Source organism: Eptatretus burgeri, chromosome 2 (assembly GCF_056783735.1).
Source record: "Eptatretus burgeri isolate ZD-2024b chromosome 2, Ebu_testis_v1, whole genome shotgun sequence".
NCBI lineage: Eukaryota > Metazoa > Chordata > Myxini > Myxiniformes > Myxinidae > Eptatretus > Eptatretus burgeri.
In genome coordinates, this window is record NC_140962.1 from 13,684,249 (window position 1) to 13,705,879 (window position 21,631).

At 43.6% G+C, this 21,631-nt stretch overlaps 1 protein-coding gene across 1 annotated transcript; it reads right to left on the reverse strand.

Moving 5' to 3' along the window:
* Positions 1-399: 399 nt before the first annotated feature.
* On the reverse strand, positions 400-14,266 carry LOC147031454 (protein LBH-like). The gene is made up of 4 exons (XM_085863439.1): positions 14,151-14,266; positions 13,673-13,756; positions 11,679-11,868; positions 400-518 (listed from the first exon to the last, which is right to left on the reverse strand). The coding sequence occupies exons 2-4, from the start codon at positions 13,742-13,744 to the stop codon at positions 460-462; spliced, it is 321 nt and encodes a 106-aa protein (XP_085719565.1). The 5' UTR covers positions 13,745-13,756; positions 14,151-14,266; the 3' UTR covers positions 400-459.
* Positions 14,267-21,631: the final 7,365 nt, after the last annotated feature.

The window sequence follows — 21,631 nt, forward strand, 5'->3', positions numbered from 1 at the left end:
TAATTAAAAGCATCAATGTCATAACTAATCTCGCATTAAAAAATAAAAAAAAAATCAATCAAATGACCATTATAAAACATGCAAGCACCAAAAAATCGGCTCAACTTGGACTTTGTCCAAACGGGTTAAGATAAGCCCGAAGCATGGAAAGTGTTGACTAACCACTGGTACAGCGCACACTCAGCAGTGGAAACAAGCTCAAAAAGCTCACACCTGCAAAGGTACATTAATGAATGTTTTTGTTGTAGTCAACAAGCATATGTTAAGTTGTACTGTCACTCAACGTTGACCCTCTGGAACCGGGATAAGTTGTGATTGGAAGCTAGTAGATCCACGAGTCATGTCGGACAGATGCCAAGAGGCACGCAATACTTGTTCACAAGTCTTCGGGGGTTAGGAAGACCATCTCACTTACCCCCACAAATCTTCAAGTTATTCTTTAATTTTCTCTGCTTGGCTTCATTTCTCTGCCAGAGAAGATTCTTCCATACTGTCATTGCTTGCTTTTGCATTTACTCCTAAAAGGTAGGAAATAATGAAAACATGTCAACTTTATATCAACTGGTTCAAAGTCAGTACCTACATACAAGAAAAGCCGAAACGGTAGAACAGCAATGTTATATTCATGACTTCCAATAACAAACCAAGGTCAGAATGTTAAACAAAAATGTATTTTCTTCCTCAAAGTAAATTTTGGAGTGAGGTAAAGAATTAACTTTGAACACCTCAGTATATTTAAAAACCCTTGAACCAAGGTAAAGTTATAACTGTGTACATGAGTATGTTTACATTGTAGCACGTCAATAGGGTCAATGTTTACCCATAGATCAAACTATAACACTCGGCTGATAGATTGGCTTTTAAACTGAAACAGATGGTCATAAAACTTGCTGGTGATATGAGCAAGTTGATATGCATTAAAGCTCAACAATAATAACAATGATAATGATTTAAAAAAAAACTTTGCAAGCAGGTCATCATCCAGATATGTGGTGATGGGATTCAGGGTTAATAATCATTCTGGACTTTGGATGTAATTTTTGCTTAAAAGAGGTAAACTAGTCTGTGGTGAGTATTACCTTTCCCCGTGCACGGACATTCTTCACCATTCCCAAGTTTGAAATGATCAAATCTATTGCAAAATTTTCAGTGATAAAGCGAGTTGTTTAGCTACTTGGGTCATCATAAATCTTTTGCAGGCAACATGTTGGCCCGTTTCATGTTCCACCAGAAGCAAGACCTGATGCTAGGAACTCAGGTTAAAATCCACATTTACTTGCAATTAATGGTCAAGAATATCGACATTTACCCAAAGTATTTGCTCTGTTTGTGACTGATGCATTTAAGCTCCTCCACGAGTCTTAGATCAATGTCCCCCAAAATAGATCAAGAGCATAACCGCTTTAATCTCAGGATTAACTGAACCAACATGCACAAAATTCCAGAGGGGATCTCGAGTTTGCCAAGAAAAAAAGTAAATTATAAATACGACTTCTCAAAGTGAAGGACTCAGGTTCAAGTAGAGTTTATTGCTTATACAAGCAGCTTATCCAAGTGACAAACATTGACATCCATTTATCGATGGTATTCACAATTCGGTTGTGGGAACAAGGGTAGATAAAGAGAGAGAGAAAAAAAAATAAAGGTGTTGGATAAAGAAATAGATGGTTAGGAAGACCAAGAAATGAGTTGAGGGATGCTAAACTTTGTTAGATGGGATCAAAAATTCCAAAAACGTTTTGCACATGTAATATCTATCTATAATTCCAGCAATCTCTGTGTGTGTGTCTGTCTGTCTGCGACTGCTGTTTCTCGACAACCACTGGTCCGATCTGATTGAAACTTGCCAGGAATATTGCCGGGACCCGCTGATGTGCCTTTTCGAGATTTGATATCGATCGGAACAGCAGTTCCCAAGTTACGGCCATTTATCTGTCGACCAATGACAAGACACGGTGCTATGACATCACGAATGACGTCACAATTAATGTTTATTATTTTTTTTTTGGCACGATTGACAGTCCAATCTGATTGAAACTTGCCAGGAATATTGCTGGGGCCCTGCAGATGTGCCTTTTGAAGGTTTGATATTAATCGGATAAGCGGTTCCCAAGTTACGGCCATTTATCTGTCCACCAATGACAAGACACGGTGCTATGACATCACGAATGATGTCACAATTAATGTTTATTTATTTATTTGTTTTTTGTGAATACATTTGTGAATACATTTACAGAGAGAGGGGGGAGAGAGGAGGGCGAAAGAGGGGGGGCAAGAGAGGGGAGGGAGAGAGGGGGGCAGGAAAGTGGGCGAGAGAGGGGAGGGAGAGAGGGGAGAGGGGGGGTGGGGAGAGGGGGGTGAGAGAGAGGGGCGTCACAATTCAAGAGAGGGGGATAGAGGAGGGGGCGAGAGAGAGGGGGCGAGAAAGTGGGTGCGAGAGAGAGGGGATGAGAGTGGGCGGCGAGAGAGGGGACGAGAGAGTGGGTGCGAGAGAGAGGGGCGAGAGAGAGGGGCGAGAGAGGGGGGACGAGAGAGGGGGGCGAGAGAGGGGGGCGAGAGAGAGGTGGCGAGAGAGGGCTGCACATACTGGCACGCACCTACGGGCACGCCCCTACGGGCCCGTACTAGTATGTATAAGACCCCAAACTTGCCATAATCAACAGTTTAAAAAAGGTAGAACCCTTGAATTGCTTGATAGCAATGCAGCTCAAAATTTATTTTGCACCATTTTTAAGACTTTCAAAATTATATTCACCCTCATCACTCATTAAGCCACAACTTTATATGGATGTTACACAAACACAATAAATAGAGCAAAAAAAAGTATAACCTTCATTTTCCCTCCAAGATCCCAGGCCAGTTACAAGGGGTGCATTTGCCTGTAGAGCTAATAAAAGTTTACAGTTGCCAGAGTAGATTTTGTTACAACCAACCAATCAGTCCAAATCAACTTGGTCTACAAATAGGGGAAATCTTCCTTAACCATCATTTGGAAAATAAATGGCAAGATTCACCAGGCCCGCCGGTTTTGAGATTTTGTTATGACACTCAGAAACATAGCTGATCCACAACCGATTGAGTTTAACGTAGAATGGATAAAATATTTCAAAGAGCTTGATGTAAATGGGGGAAGAAATGGGGGGGGGGGTAATTAAAGAAATAACTAGAACGGGCACTCATAGAGCGCATACCTTCGCCACCACTACTTTTTTTGTTCTTGGTATGAGTGTGGGGAACTGGTTTCATATGAATGGTCTTATGACACAAACCACATATCTATAATGTCATGACCCCCCCCGACTTTCGGGGGCTACGGACTAAACAACAATCAACTCACGTCGTTTTGGCGAGTCTTCACTCGCAAGCTCGGTGAATACAACGTTTCAACAAGAGAAGGTAATCTCGTTTGATGCTGGTTTCATGCAAATCGAATAAGAATTGACTGAGTTATGCTGAAAACCGCATATATTTCAAGGGCGTGACCCCCCCCCCGACATTTTACCCCAACCGGTGACATGTGTTATGACGTCATTGTGTCACAAGATTGGGCATTAAATTCTGAACATTTTGGTGCTGGGTTCATGTAAAGCGGACAAGAATTGACCGCGTTATGACAAAAACCGCATATTTTTCAAGGTCGTGACCCCCCTGACCTTTGACCCCTAACCGGTAACAAGAGTATGGGCGTCATTGTGTCATATTGCATATCACAAGATGAGGTGTTGAATTATGAACATTTTGGCGTTAGCTGCATGCAAATTGAATAAAAATTGACCGTGTTATCGTAAAAAGACGATTTTGACCTTTTCGTGACCTTGACCCTGACCTTTGACCCGAACGATCCCAAAATCTAATCGAATGCTTCCTGGCTAATAACCAATCATCCCACCAAATTTCATGCAATTCGGTTTAATACTTTTTGAGTTATACGAATCACAAGATTACAAATAAATAAATACACGCCGACCAAAACATAACCTTTCGCAGAATGCGAAGGTAAAAAGACTACCAAGGCAGTTAAGCTAGCAGTTGCTCCTTTTGAAAGATCCCGCACACCCACAACCTCCTGAGATTCGTACGATGCGAGTCAGCATTCCCTCCCTATACCTTGTCATAAATCAGCCAAAGCTTCCAGGAATACAAACTGAGCTTGGAGGTCCATATAAACCTGGAAAGTTTCCAAGTACGTACATGTATGAGAAAATACTTCAACCGCAACAGAGGTTAGTTCTGGCTACAATAATATAGGTTTACTGGTTTCCGTTTGGGGGACAAGACTTCATTGTGTTTAAAGGAGGTGAATACCCTGTTGATACATTTTTTTTTTCTGTTTTCTTTTTTGGCTTCAATGGTGTGATGACCCCCCAGTTAAAGGTGTTTTCCACTGTCGATTAAACATTACAAAACCTTAATATTCCTTCTGTTCAATACAATAATATACATAATCATAGAAACTAAAGGCAAGTAAATTCAGAATACTATTTGATCAAGTCAGTAAGCATCAGAACCTGGATGTAGCAAGTATGTGAGCAGGTGAACAACAACAACAACAACACATAAATTAGTTATAAATAAATGAATTAATTATATATATTTTTAAACATGGAAACCAAAACATGCCAAGCATGTACAGTACTTATCAGCACCTCATCTATCAGGATGCAAAACAAGCACATATGGAAACGCTGTATTACTGGCGAAATCACATGTAAGTATGCCAAAACTTGCCGAGAGCTGCATCATTCATTTCACCGATGTTATCAAGCTTGCAAAAGCACAATATTCAAATTCACGAATAACACCGCTTCACGCAGCAAAGTCTCCCATCATAGATGTACAACGGCAGAACATCCCACTTGCTGCACTTGCAAAGACATTGAGACATCACAAAATCAGTTTCCACAGACAATGTAGAAGCCAATTTACACTGGCAAGCTTCAAAGCTATTGTGACTAATGAAGAGATATCACAAATAGCTAATGAATGCATCACTGATGTGATGAGATGTAAAATAAATTAAAACTTCTGAGATCTTGCAGATAAATTCAGAATGGTCATGGAAGGCCACCAGAGCAGGAAAGTTGGTAAGTTTGACATCTTCAGAAATTTTTTATTAAAGGATAGAAAATGGAAAAGCAACGTGCAGCTACCAACATACTTAGAAGTTGGGGCGGGGGGGGGGGGATCAAAAGATACAGCAATGTAAATATTTGTCTTCCGGTGGCAAGAAAAGTGCTAATATTCCATGCAATGAGTGGAAGATAAAGCGAGAAAACGAATGGAAAAGTACCGGATGAAGAGTGCCAGAAAATTAAACATGTGGCTACAGTTCCAGCTTCGAAATGCAACTCTGAGGAGGCTGACAGCAGATTGCTTCTGCGTGCCAAACAGGAAGCCTGTGATGGGTGCAAAGGAGGAGGAGGAGGAGATTGGGACCATTCTCTGTTCAGAGCATTGGTGCTCCCAAAGCAGTCTCCTTGGCTATTTGGCACAATCCTGGACGGGTCGCCACTCCGACACAGGATACCAGCAAGCTGGCACTCATTTTGCCGACCTCGGAAGGATGATAGGCAGAGTCAACCCCACCTGGTATTAATTCAACAGCTGAGCGGGATTTTAACTCAAGACCCTCGGATCCAAAGCCCACTACCCTAAGCGTTAAGCCAACACCAGGTGCAAAGGAGTGGCCATAATTTGTGAATACGATGGGATGCTGTAGTCTTAAATTGTAGCAGGAAGTGTTCCCTCCATTTCAAAAAAGCACAGAATGCAAACCGATAGCAGATGGGTTCACAATGAGAAAAAAAAATGGCATCAGTTCTGGCAAGTACTGTATGCACAGCATTGCCTGGACTTCACACATTTCATTGGTGCCACAGACTTGTCGTGGTAAACAATCTGGAGAGAAAAATCAAGGATGATCCATGACGTCAGAATGCAGTCCATTTGAACATTTGAAAGTTCTGTTTGTTTGTTTGTTTGTTTGTTTTTCTTTCTTCCCCAATAATTGTCAATATTCTCACCTCCGCTCATCTGTCTCGATGTGGAACCAACTTCCCCAATCTCTTCAGTCCCATTCTTCACTCTAGGGCTTCAAGCCAGCTATTCACCATGACCTCAGGTCATCCCCAATACATACTGATTCTCCCCTCCCTTCGACTATGGGCATTTTTTCCCCTTCCGTTCTGCTCTAGATCTTCAAAGACCCTTGATAATTCATACAAAAAAAAAACGCAACAAGAAAAAAAACCCCCCAGTTTAAAGCATTCACTTGTCTACTCCAGTGATGCAAATGTCTCGTTGCAAATTTGTACCAAAAAGGGAAAACCCCAAATGCAAACAGCGACCTCCTTCAAAAGCACGTTCTTCATGTCAACGACAAAGCACTGTGAGGTAGTATCCATATCAATATGGAAATAAATAAATAAATAAGTCAAAATGATGGAAAATAACCTCATGGTCAATTTGATTTGTAAACTACCAGCTCCTGAAACTACCTGTCTTACACAAGTAACCATTCATTAGTGGCTGCAAAGTGGACAAATGAAAAATGGACAAATGTGGTGACACGCGCCTCTTGACATAATGCGACAACCAAGTTGATGCCAACGTGACCGAAGGGGATGTTTCACAAGGGGTCATGTGGTCGAGTTTTTGAGATTAACCAGATGACGGAGATTTAGGACTTACATCTATCAATATTTACAACTACCATTTTATTCATGTACATACGGCACAAAAGTTACAGCTAGTCCAGCAATTTCAGCCTTGGCCAATATTGTTGGTTGGCATCTGTATATTGTGAATGTTTGGAAACGAGTGCCACTTTTTATAAATGATGTAAACTCATGGAAGAGTGAGGTGACAGAGGATAAAACGGAAAACACAGTGGGGGCACAAATAATAGAATGAAAGAAAGAAAAATTACATACATCCCATTATTAATTTGCATGTGCATTCCAATAAAATGGACATCATCGAAGCTTTTCGACTTGCACTCCTTGAGATAAAACCCCAAACAGATGAAGAAGCACCAAACTCTCATTTATAAAAGTCACAATGTAACGTCCTCAACGTCGATTGGCTGAGAGGAAGAAAGAATGAGATCACGTGACTGATGAAACGACACAACATAGTATGTAAGGAGTCGGTAGAAATGAACCATCATGAATTATAATGAATAGGAGGAGATGAATGACTAAGAGACAGCGGAAGCATAATGCTCATTGGCTGAGGATTAGTGGGGAGAGAGTGGTTTTCATGATGACTCGACGTTGACTGTGGTACAGTTGTCACACAGTCAAGCCATCATAGTCAAAAGAGATATAAATTTCAGACCTGATGAACGTGGCCTCCGTTGCACGAAGGTGAGCTAAACTGCGTCCTCAACTCAGGATTTTAAACCAGCCAATGCGATATTGCTCTGCACGCTGAGGATTCTTCAGTAAGTGGTGACCAATTGTGGAGGCACAGGGAATAGTCGTCGTACTGTGTACATTCTTACAAGCCCGAGTTGGTTGTCTCTGTACGGATGACTGACACCGTCTGATCCCCAAAGAGACCTGTTGTTCAATGCGATCCTTCAATCTCACAGATGTGTGGCCCACTTATCGGGCATCACACCGGCACTGAAATTTCTAAATAATCTTATCATATGAGATGCGGGCACAACGTCTTTTTGGACTGGCGGAAGCAGCCGGCGGGTGGTGAAAAATCACTCGTGTTTGAACAGCGTAGTTCGAATGGGACACTGTCTGGTTGATGTGGTCTTCAAACCGTTGAGACACTTCGCCTTTCCACGGCAGACGTAGGTGCACAGGACATTTACCAGGTCCAATAATCGGATTATTCTAATTAGCATTAGGTTTCCGCTGGTTCTTGGCGATCCATCTCCTCCTATTCATTGTTCATGTCCACCGACTCATTGTTCATGATGTTCATTGTTATGTTCATTGTTCCACCGACTCATTGTGGTTCCACCAATCAGGTAATCCCATCCTTTCTTTCTCTCAACCGATCGACGTTGAGGACGTTACATTGTGATGATAAATGAGAGCTTGGTGCTTCTTCCTCGTCTGCTTGCAGTTTTATCCTGAGGAATGAAAGTCGAAAAGCTTTGATAATGTCCATTTTATTGAAATTCATATTGAAATTTTGTTGAACTCATGGAATCTTTGTTTATTAGAGACAAAGGTACAATTCGCTCCAACTCTCGAATGTGAATAATTTCATAAAATTGAAAGGATAGCTGTGAACCGCCATCTTGTCTTATGCATTCCTCAGGACATGTGTTTGTATTGTAGCAGAGTGGTTCCAGATTATATCGGAAAAAGGATCCAGAATTCTTGTCTCAGTTGTAGTTGGACAGTCGAGTGTATGTTTTATGGAGGATGAAAATTCTCTGTTTAACTTGATTCGCGTTTGTCGTTACATTGCGGCCATTGACGAAGTAGCTGAGCAAGGCGTGTACTCACGTGAGATCGACCGTCTGAAACAAAAACGGTTTGGTTCCTTGATTAGTAATCCCTCCAATCATGTGCTCAATTTGTCAGATCATAAACTATCTGCGACCGAATAATTTGTCTTGGCTCATGGTTTCACCTTCGGTATACCGAATCATAACGTCAAGCGAGAGGAGGTGTTTGCAGAGTTCAAGCTTCTGTATGCTCAGCTGGTCCAGCACGTACCAGTATCCAATGAGGCAAACGAAGCACTTAAGGCCAGACTAGCTGATCTCGCTCATGTTTACTGTGGGATTTCAAACGATTTGTCTGATTACCACGTGCAACATGATTGCCTGGTCACTACACTTGACCTCAAATCCAATCCTGAAATCCAGATTTGCGGACCAGGTGAAGGCTCTGGCATGGTCATTCTGAATAAGAGCGACGTGTCCGAGCTCCAACACCTGAGAAATACAACTGAACGTGACCACACATCTCATTTGGAGAAACAAATGAAGAAAAGACTATTGCAACTCTGCAAACGAGGAGACCTCTCGAAGGAAGTTTATGACACAATTAGACCTGTGGGATCGCAAAGACCTCGGATATATGGTCTGACAAAGACTCAAAAACATAGTGTTCCTCTACGGCCGATCCTTTCAATGCCTGGCTCTGCACAGCATGAACCCACCAGATGGTTTTGTGAACTATTGTAGCCAGCACTGGACAATGTCTCAGGACATGTAATTGCGGATTCCTTCACCTTTGCTGATGCCAGATGGTTTGTCACACACCGAAATGAGAATTGCACAATATGCTCATATGATATAGCCAGTCTATTCATGAATGTCCCACTAACAGAAGTGATCAAAATCTGCGCGCAACTTCTGCATCATCGTGATTGACACCTCCACCGATCTCCGAGTCTGTCTTCGTTGAATTAATGAATATGGTGACCCGTTCTGTTGAGTTCAGTTTCAATGATTCGATGTATACTCAGATCGATGGTGTCGTGATGGGATCCCCTATCGGCCCCGTCTTGGCAAACATCTTTGTAGGTTACTGTGAAAAACGTGCCTTTGCAGATCCACATCCTGGAGTTCAACCCCCTTCCATCTATTTATCGGTATGTAGATGACATGTTTACTGTCTTTCGAGTCAACCTCAGCAAGTAAAGTGTTCTTGGCATACCTGAACTCTCTCCATCCATCCCGACAGTTCACCTTCAAGATGGAATGCTCTGGCGTACTTCCCTTCTTGGAAGTCTTAGTTGAGAAATCAGCCGACGCTTCCAAAACCACCGTCTACCATCAGTCTACTTTTACCGGACAGTATACTCAGTGGGACTCTTACAGTTCCTCCAGATACAAGATTGGATTGATTGGTATCTTGGTCAATAGAGCAAGAAAGATCTGCTCCACAGATAAAGTCCATGCTGAAATTGAGACCATTAAGACTATTCTTCTTGATAATGGGAATCCTGAACAGGTCATCAATAGATGATATATGACTAAATATATATATATATATATATATATATATATATATATATATATATATATATTTACACACAAATTCCTGAACCCACCAAGGAATCCTGTAATCAGACCTGGTTAATGTCCGGTATACCTACTGTCTTCGTTGGAAAGGCAAAGTATCTCAATGGTTTCAAAACCAGATCAAACAGTGCTCCATTCTTACGATGCTGTTCAACCACAAGTGATTGTCACCAACCGTTGGTTTGCTTCTGTCAGTCGAAAAAGACATTCTGCCCGCCTCTCGTATAAGTAAGAATATCTACGAATTTCAGCGCCAGTGTGACACTCGGTGCGTGGGCCGCACATCTTTGAGAATGAAAGATCGTATTGAACAACACGTCCCTTTGGGGATCAGTCAACCGACCAGAGACAACCAACTCGGGCTTGTAAGAATGTACACAGTACTACAACTATTCCCTGTGCCTCTGAAATTGTTTACCACCATTTACTGAATAATCCTCAGTGTGCAGAGCAATATCATATTGGCTGGTATAAAATCCTGAGTAGAGGACGCTGTTTAGCTCACCTTCATACAATGGAGGCCACATTCATCAGGTAAACCAATCCCATTCTATTCTTTGGAGGCAGAAATAATTTGTCCAAACTTAATATCTATTTTGACAATGATGGCCTGACTGTGTGACAACTGGACCACAGTCAACGTTGAGTCATCATGAAAACCACAACCCCTCTCCTAGCCCTCAAATAATGAGCATTACATTTCTGTTGGTTCCTGGTGATTCATCTCCATCTGTTCATTATTCATGATGCTCTGTGGTTCTACCAATCAGGTAATCCCATCCTTTCTTCCTCTCAACCAATCAATGTTGCGGAGATTACATTGTAACTTTATAAATGAGAGTTCGGTGCTTCTTCTTCGTCTGCTTGTGGTTATGTTATCTTGAGGAGTACAAGTCAAAAAAAAAACTTTGATAAAGTCTATTTTATTGAAATGCAATATTTAAATTCTGTTGCACTCATCAAATGTTTATTAATTTGCAATTTCTCACTGGCTTTTACACCAATACAAATTTGTATCATGGACCCCAGGCATCAAAATGTTATACACCGTCGAACAAACAGTTTCAAGTGGAGCACCTCGCCGCCATTAGAGCATTTAAAATTGCATCAGATGTGGCAATAAATGTGAATTGCTACTCCCAGCTTGCCAGCTCAACGACAGAAGATGCCCTATCTATCCATCGCTACCCCATTTAAAATCCCATGCGGTATGGAAAACTTGCTAGTTTATATTAAATTAATGGAGTTGAAAAAAAACAAAACATTTTTGAAAATAAAATCTACAAGGAAGAGGGTTGGGTTTGGCCAAGTAGGGTTAATGGGTGCGGAGAAGATTGCAGATAAGGATGGGGTAGGATAAGAAATGGTGGGGAAACGCCTGCTTTAAGCCCGAGAGGGAAGGGATTCAATAGCCTCAAGAAAGAGGTTCCAGAAATTGGAGAGGGTGAGATGGAAGAGGTGTTCAGAAAGCCTCTATTTGGGGAAAGAACGTATAGATCCTGAAGTTTCTGGGGTGGTTCAGCGGGCTTACAGCTACACACGATGTGGTGGCAAAAGTTTCACATGGATACCTGTAAAAATTGAAGTTAAGATACATGATCTGAAAAATATAATTAGGTTTAGTCCTCCCTTCCTCCCCGTGAGGACTCAAATTTGGACAATTGGCCAGCTTTACCATGCGTTCCCTGTTCTTCACTCTGCCGTGTAGTGATCGACTCGGACTCGGAGAGCATTTCCGCAGGAGGCCAACGCAGTTCCCCACTTTCAACGTCACCCGCGTCCATCGGTTCCACGACGATGGATGGCAAACGGACTTTTGTACTGACGCAGCAGACGTCACAAGGGTCATACGGATCAGGAAAAATCTGCGGATAACAATCAAGGAAAAGGGGATCAGTCTCCTGCAGACGCTCAAAATTCAACATCTCGTTTCGTATCCACCTGCGTTGCTTTGTAGCAATACGCGGACTACAGAAAGTCAATTTTACAACACAACCAACAAATGTATTGTTAAAACGGAAACCAAAAGAAGATTGCATGTTGCGCAAAACAGACACACATTGTGGAGTTTGAAGAGTGAAGAAAATTTGGGTTTGCATCTCCACATGCTTCCTTTAGCATTTGCCTCATTGTCATGATACTGAAACCCAAGGTTAAAATTAATCCCTCGACATGCAAAACAATTAATTAATTAATTAATTAAATACAGAGTACTGTACATCGATGGTCGTTTTTGGGGTTTTTTTCCCCCCCCAATTTAAATGAACCTTTAACTTTTCCTTTGCCGACTCCTCCACATGCCTTTTTCCCCGCTTTCCCCAAATCGCTCCTTTTGACTCGAGGGCCAAGCCCTAGATCCCAGATCAACCTCCGCCTGACACCATCCTCCCCACTCCTTATGTGCCTTATAAATAGCAGCTGCGCACGTCATGCACGCGCCGGCGTCCTGACTCCAAAAATTGTTCCTGGTCCCTCAGGTCATCGGAAACTGTGCGATGAGCGCTGGCGCAGCAGAACGCATGAAGGGATAAAGGGATGAGGGGATGAAACAACGCAGAGAGCACGTGGTTGGGGATGGGGGTAAATTTTGAGATTACGTGCATGTCACAATGCCATATACATTCAGAAAACTTCCATATAGCTGCCAATTGACAACAGGCTTTTTATTCTGGCAAACAATAGGACATTATATGTATATGTTTTTTTATTTTTTTTATTTTTTTTAATACTTGCTCTTTTGCCTAACGATGAGAGTTAAGAGAGCTTGTGCAAGTGGCGCAATATATCCTTTCAGAGCTTACTCACGCCATCAATTGCTCCAAATGAAATTAAACTTTGAATGAACACTTTGTCGAGGCAGATGAAGCATCACGAAAGATAATTTTTAAAAGGAGGGGCCCCAGATTGAAAAAATAAAACATACAATGTCCAAAACCACAGGTGAGGTTTGAATTTGTCCATCTATGGTCACAAACCCACGTTAAAAATACCAAGTGAAGTTTTAATTTTTGAACAGTATAATCATGTAATATCCCGAGGAGGAGGAGGGGATAGAAGGGTTGGGTTGGGGTTGTAGACCCCTACCCTTTCCACTGGAGTACCTTTTCACCGGCATTTGGAACTTGATACCACGACCACTCATCGTCAGTTTAGGTATGCAGCACGAACGCAAAAGGCATGCCATGTAAAACAAATCAAATGCTTGTTGGACTAATAAATAAAAAAATAAATAAATAAATAAACAAGTGGTGGGAATGTAGACACGATTAGATAACAGCAGGCAATGGCAGAGCCACTCGTGTTCTGGTATTTAGACGAACAAAAATGAAGTCCTTGAGAATGACCAACAATGCAGTGCATCCCACCAGTACCAGCACCAGACTATCGAGTCATTTTCCACTTTGCGCAAGTCTCTTGCGTCAATTCATCAAGGGAATCGACCACGTGACTACCTACCGTGCAGGATACTATAAGGTCATGGGCTTGGTATGAAATTTTCTCAACTCCACTTTCTACTCTCCCCCCCCCCAACACTTTTACAATGCAGGTGGAAATAAATAAATAAAAACTTGCTCCAAATTTTTTTTGTGACAAAGTAAAAACTATTGAAAGGGAGCCACGAACTTAATCGTATGAACTGTTGGATGTTTTGGTCGTTTCAGTTCTCACCTGGAAAAGCAGTCTACCTTCGCGTGCCTTGAATCTGACATCCTCCGTCGGGCCCATGATGAGCTCGGTCATCGCACGGCGCACCTGGAAGGGGGGAAGCACACGTGCAAGTCCTTAATCACAAGTCGAACAATGTACACGACACGGTCCTGCGCCGAAAGAGCCTCGCCACAAACTTTTCCCGTTAAAAAGGAAAAAGTTCAGATCACATGACGGAGAAAGTCCGGGGGCTCTTTCATTTAGGACCAGGGCAGAAAAAATGGCATTTATTACTTTTTTAAAAAATAAATAAATAAGTTTTTTGAAAAATTACAGATGCAGTGGACATACAAACCTACCCTGGAATGCGATTTGTCTATGAAGGACGTGTGTGTGTGTGTGTGTGTGTGTGTGTGTGTGTGTGTGTGTGTGTGTGTGTGTGTGTGTGTGTGTGTGTGTGTGTGTGTGTGTGTGTGTGTGTGTGTGTGTGTCCACTCACCTTGCACGAAGCTTGAGTAACAACACTTCCGACCCGCACTCGTCCGCACCACCGTCCACACTGTTTTATATACACAAATGTTCCGTAAGCCACACCCCTTTCCGTCTTAAACGCCCCGCCCTCACTTATGACGTCACAAGCACACTGTGTGTCACAAACGTTGCCCACCAAGTGATTGTTTTAATTGCAGTGCAAGTTGGTCATCAGCGATCGCTCATATCGCATCGATTTACCAAGGGAATCGCGCGGCAAAAACCCGTTCGGTGGATGTTTTTTTCAGCGCGGCGACTGAAGGCGACCGAAAAGGGCACGGCGAAACTGAATTCAGAACGGTGTCTTCAAAAGGACGATTCAACGAATGTGGGTACACACTGGCTCACCGAGGAAGGTGCAACAACACCCCCTGACGACGAGAATTTGCTCTTCAATGACTTCATCCATAAATTTTTTTAAACTTCAATCTCATTATTCCCTCCAGGTCTTCAGAGAGCTGTTCGCCACCATCTCAGATCACCCTTCATACAAAACCACCATCTTTTCTACCACCCGTTAAATCAATGCCCCCCCCCCCAACAAACCCTAAATTTTTCTCTCTTTTTAACCTCCGCCATCGAAGATTGGAGGTTACTGTTTTTACCCCTTTCTGTTTGTTTGTTTCTTTGGTTGTGAACAGTATTATGGAAAAACTCCTCGACGGATTTCAACGAAACTTGGTGGGGGGGGGGGGGGTTAGGTGTGGTCCAAGGATCATGCCATGAAATTTTGGACTTGGATCCCCCCCCCAAAAAAAATTGTTAGAGAAATTTTTTTTTTTTTTTGCATTTCTACATGTTTCAATTGATTTCCAACCCCCCCAAAAAGATTGTTACCCCCACCCCAAAAAAAGAGAATTTTTTTTTTTGCATTTCTACATGTTTTGTGATTTCCAACCCCCCCCAATTTTTTTTTTTGCATTTCTACATGTTTTAAGCGATTTGCAACCCTCCAAAAAAATTGTTACCCCCCCAAAAAAAGAGAATTTTTTGCATTTCTACATGTTTTAAGTGATTTCCAACCCACCCCAAAAAAATTGTTACCCCCCCAAAAAAAATAGAGAGAATTTTTTTTTTTGCATTTCTACATGTTTTGTGATTTCCAACCCTCCCCCCCCCAAAAAAAAATGTTGGAGAAAAGAACTATAACTCTCAGCACTGTTGACATCATATTTAATGAATACGATATAAGGTTCACTCGAGTGACCCAGCAGTATTGGCGGCAGAGGTTTTGCACTCTCCCGAGTGCTCCCCCTCTAGTTTGCTCCTGTATCCATCTCATCTACCACCTGCACCCCCTCACGACCCTTCATGGTTCCCAATATCCCTTGTTTGTCCGTCCCCATCTATTGTCTCCATCGGTCCTGCCGTTGGCAAGTCGTCCCCCTTCCCTTTCTGCTCTTCCTTTTGTCCTGTTACCTTCTGAGTTCCAGCTCTTCCATGAGCCTTGACTCTGTATACAAAAAAAAGCACATCGTTTCAAGCTTCCAGACACACACCAAGGTGGAATGTTGTTGTTGTTGTTGTTGTTTTGTATGCAGCCCGTGCAGTGCCCCTGTTACCAGTAAGTGGGTATGTGCTCATTTTTTCCGACCTCGGAAAGATGACGGGCTGAGTCAACCCACGTAGTGTTAATTCAACGTAACGACAGGGGGGTTCAACCTTAAGACCTTGAGATGTTAAAGCAACCACCTTGACCGGTGAAAGCCAACACCAGGTGACACCAAGGTGGGATGACGTGGCCGGATCGTGGAGTGTTTTTTTTCAGTTCAAGCGATTTCGCTCTGTGAACGTGACATCAAGCCTTGACACGAAGGTGACAATTACTCTTCTCGTGGACCTGACTGCGAAAGAGTTGTGAAATTATTATAACATCAATGACGAGGAAGTTTTTAATGAATTATTTATTTAAAATCACGAGGACCTTTCAGGCAAATCAATGGTTAAATGGACCATGGCCAGCATTATTAACTACACCATTTATATTTGCTGCATGACATTACAGATTAGTTGGACGTTCTGCAGACACACAAGAAAACACACGTACACCACCGTGGCTGAGCTTCTGGGCAGGTTTGAACACATACCTGGCCCATTTAGAGTCGAGGCCAGATGACAAGGAGAGTTGAGTACGAACTGCCACAACAGGTGAAACTTGTGCCCAGAAGTTGGACACCGCGTATGGCATGGAAACACCAAGCGGAAGACATCCAACTACCCAACTTCATGATGCAGATCATGATCATGAACCAGGCTCTATGCAGGAGTTCGTTTGGTTAGGGGTACAACCCCGGACGAGTCACCACTCCGACATGGAGGTTAGGGCAGGAATTTGGACAGGGTGCCGGACAGGACAGCTCGCCGACTCTTCACGAAGGACGCCGTGGGGTCTTTCATGTCTATCAACTAATGCCAGCAGATGGGACGTCCGTTTAACGTCCATCCGATGGACAGCACACACATTGATGAACCACCTTGCCTGTGGAACAGCTTTCGCTGGGTCGGGATTCAAACCCAAGCGAGACAGCCTAGAAGCGAGTGTGTGAACCTTTCGACCATCCTGCCAGCCTCTTTGTGCGGACGAGCCACACAAATGTTCGTCATCGAATGAAATCAAGTACTTTGGTTTTAAACACCTAAACCAGAGGTTTGGATTACATCACGAGGAGGATAAACCCCACTCCTCCCTCCAGGGGCACTACAATCTCATGTCATCCTCCATCTTTCTTTTCTCCCTCTATTAACCCTCCCCTATCCAAGCTCTCCACCCGAGGGTTACTGTTTCTCAGCTCTCTCTCTCCTTTCTTTCATCATTCACTCTCTCACTTGGTGCATGCACCTGTTGTCCCACTGTCTGTATGTCGCTTCCCTTCCTTCCTTCTTGTTACCTTCCTGCTATTCCATCAGCATAGACTTTATGTAGAAAAAAACAATCTTTCACTTTGCAACCCTGGATTATATATTTCTCCCTCTTACATATGTCAGGGCAAAGATATCAAAGGTTGAGTGACTTTGGGGACTTGAATATGAAAGTTTTTAATTACAAGGAGGAAAAAGCCCCAATAGTTACAAGGAGCCCCAATAAATTCAAGGGTGAAATATCCATCACTTTGCTCAGAGGCTCAGATGACAAGCTTGAATACACTGACCAAATCTTGAAAATATTTACAAGTGTTTGTGTCTTTGTGCGTTATTCTTTCACTTCTCAACCGCGGCACCGAAGAGCCTCCAAGTTTTGGGAGTGGGTAGATCAGATTCTGGGCAAGGTTTTAAGCTACAACACGTCGGTCGGCCTTGACGTCCGTTTTGAGGGCAACAAAGGCCGTTGTACATGGTACATCGTGACGTGGGGTCAAGCAGTGCTGACGCTGGCCCGAAGGAAAAAGGTAACCCCCGTGAAGCCAATAACTCAATAACTTTTCAATATCCAACACGTGCCGAAACTACCACCAGGAAAACCTGGCTGGGCAGCGCTGGGTATCCCACACCCCACCCACTCCTTGCAATGCCGGGTAGTCCCTGCTAGTAATTCAATAAGACTATAACAAGTTACACAACAAACGAGTTACCCAAGTATGATGACGTCATAACCACAATGAAGACACTGAATAACTTGTGTAATGGAACAATTGCTGTAATATCATATCCTGGAACAGTCATGCAAACCCATGTTGACATGACTAATTCAGCTCTCTCTCTCTCTCTCTCTCTCTCTCTCTCTCTCTCTCTCTCTCTCTCTCTCTCTCTCTCTGATGCCCCAGGCTCTTTACCGAGTGTCAGTGCCACTGAAACACCTTCCCAAGCAAGGGTACATGTGGTGGTTTGCCATTGCCCCCCCCCTTCCCCAGCAGTAGTTAGGGCAGGAATTTGGAGTTTGTTCATGGTGCTGACGATAGCTTGCCTCCTCTTCACACACAACACCGTGGAGTCTTTAACGTCCACCAACTAATGTTAGCAGACGAGACACCCAGTCTGACGTCCATCCTAGGGACGACACACACATTGCCGAATCACCCTGCCCGTGAAACACAAGGATGACAGTTTCCTGCTGGGTCAGGATTCAAACCCAGGCTACTCAGCCGAGAAGCGAGTGTGCGTACCTCAAAAATTTCAAAAATCCATCAAAACTGAATCACAAGATATGATGATCATCAATTTCTTCACTTCACAATCATTATATGAAACAAAAATTGCACCTTAAATAAAGCAACAAAAGCGATTTCCATGAATCTCTCGGTAATTCCACGAAGAGCCACTTTTCATCATCACGTGTTGTTTTTGTGGATCTGTGGTCGACTGTTAAATGCTCACATTGTGGAACCAATTGTGGACCGACAAGGGTCGGACTGTTTCTGGCACTGATATGAATGTACACGTCATTGAAGTTATATTTAAGGGTCTGTTCCGTTCCTGCGTATGGCAGCTTGGCCTCCAGGTAGCTCTCATTTCTTGGAAGCACAGCTGTGCCCCTCTACCGGTGCACTGGTACTCATTTTGTCAACCTCAGAAGGATGACAGGCTGAGTCAACCCCACCTGGTGTTAATTCAGCAGCCAACAGGGCTAAAACTCAGGACCCTAAGATCCCAAGCGAGCCACCCTAACCACATAAACCAACACCAGGCTTTATTTAAGGATGAAAAGTCATCAGAATTGGTAATTCACAGTTGAAGAAATTTAAGGTGTTTTATTTTTTATCTACCTATCTTATGTTTTCATTCCATTCACCTGACAACCAACCACCTGCCATTTCTATGTAAGGGATGAGATACAACAGACCAAGATATGCTAATTATTTTGTTTTTCAATATCGTGTCCCTTGATTTCACTGCACTTGCTCCAATTGTGCTTCAAATTGACTGCGGCAGGAAAACAGAAGTTTTCACGTTGTTCCTTCGATCGCGTATCGGTTGCTTCAGTCAGTTCCTTGTCGTCAGCAAATCGGTGGCTACGCAAGTGGAATTTCAAATTTCCAAACAGATAAAGTCACCAAGGATCATATCCAGGGTGTCCAGGGGTGGGGTGGGAGAAGGAAGATGGGTTGAGTGATCCAGGAGCTTGAAGCCACCAAAATAGTTGCTAATTCCAGGAAAAAAACAACTAGAAGGGCACATGGTAGAGTGCATATCTCCGCCACGTCATGCCTGATCCACGAGAACGTATCTGCCCGAACACATTTTTGAAATATCATGGTATATATCGTTTTTGGCTCCAACTCTCAATGGTGAAGAATCACTTTTTAAAGTTCTAGTATTCATCTCCGGATCAGATCTTCACCCAAATCTCATCAGTTCGAACCTGTCCGCAAAATTTCATCCGAATAAGTCCACAACTTTTTTGAGATATCCTGTACACAAACAAACAGAAAGGGGGTGAAAACATAACCTCCTTCCACCTTCGGTGGTATCGCTAACTAGGGGTCTGCACTGGCAGCATGAAGGAATAAAATGCAAGTTATAAAATGGTTAAACTTATCCGCCGTGAACGGTCACAAAGCGCTGATGGTTCAAGTCTTGTGCCCTTTTGTCGAAGCGTAGGCTCGAAACGTCAGCACTTAGGGATCTTTTTTGGCGGGTAGCTTGAAACCACAATCACGACTGGCGATATGGACAACATGGTCCTTTTTGTACAATTGCAGAGGTGCCTTGTCATGAAGGAGAAGCACACCTTTGGTCAAGATCCCTCAGTAGTTGTCTTTTATGGCCTACCGCAAACTTTCTCTGAGGCCGACGTCATTTTCCCCCGTCACATGCAGTTTTGTTACGCAGCTAGGCAAGAAGCAGGATTTCCCTTTTGGTTTAACCAGAAATCCAAGGCTATGACCTTGTTGGCAAAGGGACTGGTGTTAAATTTATTGTGTGACGGAAATCCCTTGTGCTTGTGCATTTGCATGGAACTTGGCTTCAAGATCCAAGTGGTGAAGACACCGATCGTCAGCAATTACCAAACTCGAGTTGTTGTCAGGAGTGTCCTGCATGAACAGTTTGACAAGCTCGTGGCACGATGCCCGCCGTTGCTGTCTATATTGTTGTGGGCCAGGGGTCGGTGGCGAGAACGACCGCTCGGTGGGGGAGGTTACGTCGTCTCCCACCAGACTCTCCGGAATTGTCGGCCATCCCTCCGGATAATTCCGTGAGCTGGCGGGTCGATGAACCGACCGTGGACGCCAATATCTCAACCGGGTAGCGTAGGGTCTGTTTGTCAAAAAGCAATTTACCTAATTAACTACGCGATTTTGACTACCGGGGAAACCACGCCCTCGTTAAGTCTTGCTCGAACTGGGTCACTCTACCGACTGCGGTAAAGTTCCAACTACCGACTACCAACTCCGGTTCGGGTGCAGCCGAGCGGAAACTGCCTAAGTCTTGCCAGCTGGAATGAACGGATTATTGGGGATGAAACCCCGCTTACACTCAGACCCGGACCATGCTGGACCAATGTAAGAAGGGACAGAAACGGACTGGGAACGTTTCTAATAAATTTATTAACAGTAAAAAGACAGGCAAGACTTAACGCAAATATGCAAGGAATATTTACAAGGATTACACAGTTATACCAACTAACAAGGAGATCACTTACACAGTTATACTTAAAGACGGGCCCACACGCAGACACACACACAAAAAGAAAAGAAACCCAGAATTCTTTATTGGACCCTCCAGCTGATGAGAGAGAGATGAGCTGGGAGTCAGAGTCCGGATGGGTACATGGCCGTCGGAGAAAGGGGGTACTCCATGCTGCGGCACCTGCCAATGGTCGTCGGCCTGGTCCCAGTCGCACGTGGGGGACTCGTGGTTCATGGCAGAGCTCGGGTAGTGAATAGTCGTGGTCAAAACCAGCCAAGAACTCCTCGTACCAGCCACCGTGAACAAACTGGTTCTTCAGCCACCGTGAACAAAACTGGTCCCTCGCAACCACTACTCGTAACCACACAAGAACTTCCGTCCACAGAACTCCTCCTTTCATTCCTCCACACAGCGCTCGCACCCCTCCTCCTTCCTCAGACGCGCCCCTCTCTTAAATACCACGAGAGGGAAAAAAGAATGCCTTCGTACGGGGCGGAGCTCCGTGAAGCACGCGCCAGTGTCCGCCTTGATTGGACAGGGTTCCACGGCATGCCCTTCCTGTGTGGGGTTTCGGGTTGGGCGAGCGAAGCGCCTGCTCAATGCACAGCCTGTCGTCCCACTAAACCTAAAGGAGGGGTTCTAACTACACAAATACTTAACGACATAACTGACTTTTGGGACCTGTATGTTGAATGCAAATGATTTCCAGATCCGTAACAACATAATGAGTGCTGAGGTTTCAAGGGTTCCACCTTGCTGAGATCTTCAGTTCGTAGATGATGGTGAAAATGCTGCTTGGAGAAATTCAAAATTCTGTGGATATTTCAGTGATCTTGACACGACGATCCTTAATATTTAATGTGTGATACAGGGCGGCAATTTGTG

Bases quoted from the DNA above. Each gene is read 5' to 3' on its own strand.
- LOC147031454 (XM_085863439.1), bottom strand. From the start codon at position 13,744: ATGACCGAGCTCATCATGGGCCCGACGGAGGATGTCAGATTCAAGGCA. The intron at 11,869-13,672 runs GTGAGAACTGAA...TGTTATCCGCAG, and splicing joins AAGGTAGACTGCTTTTCCAG to ATTTTTCCTGATCCGTATGA. The intron at 519-11,678 runs GTAAAGCTGGCC...CCTACCTTTTAG, and splicing joins TGAAGAACAGGGAACGCATG to GAGTAAATGCAAAAGCAAGC.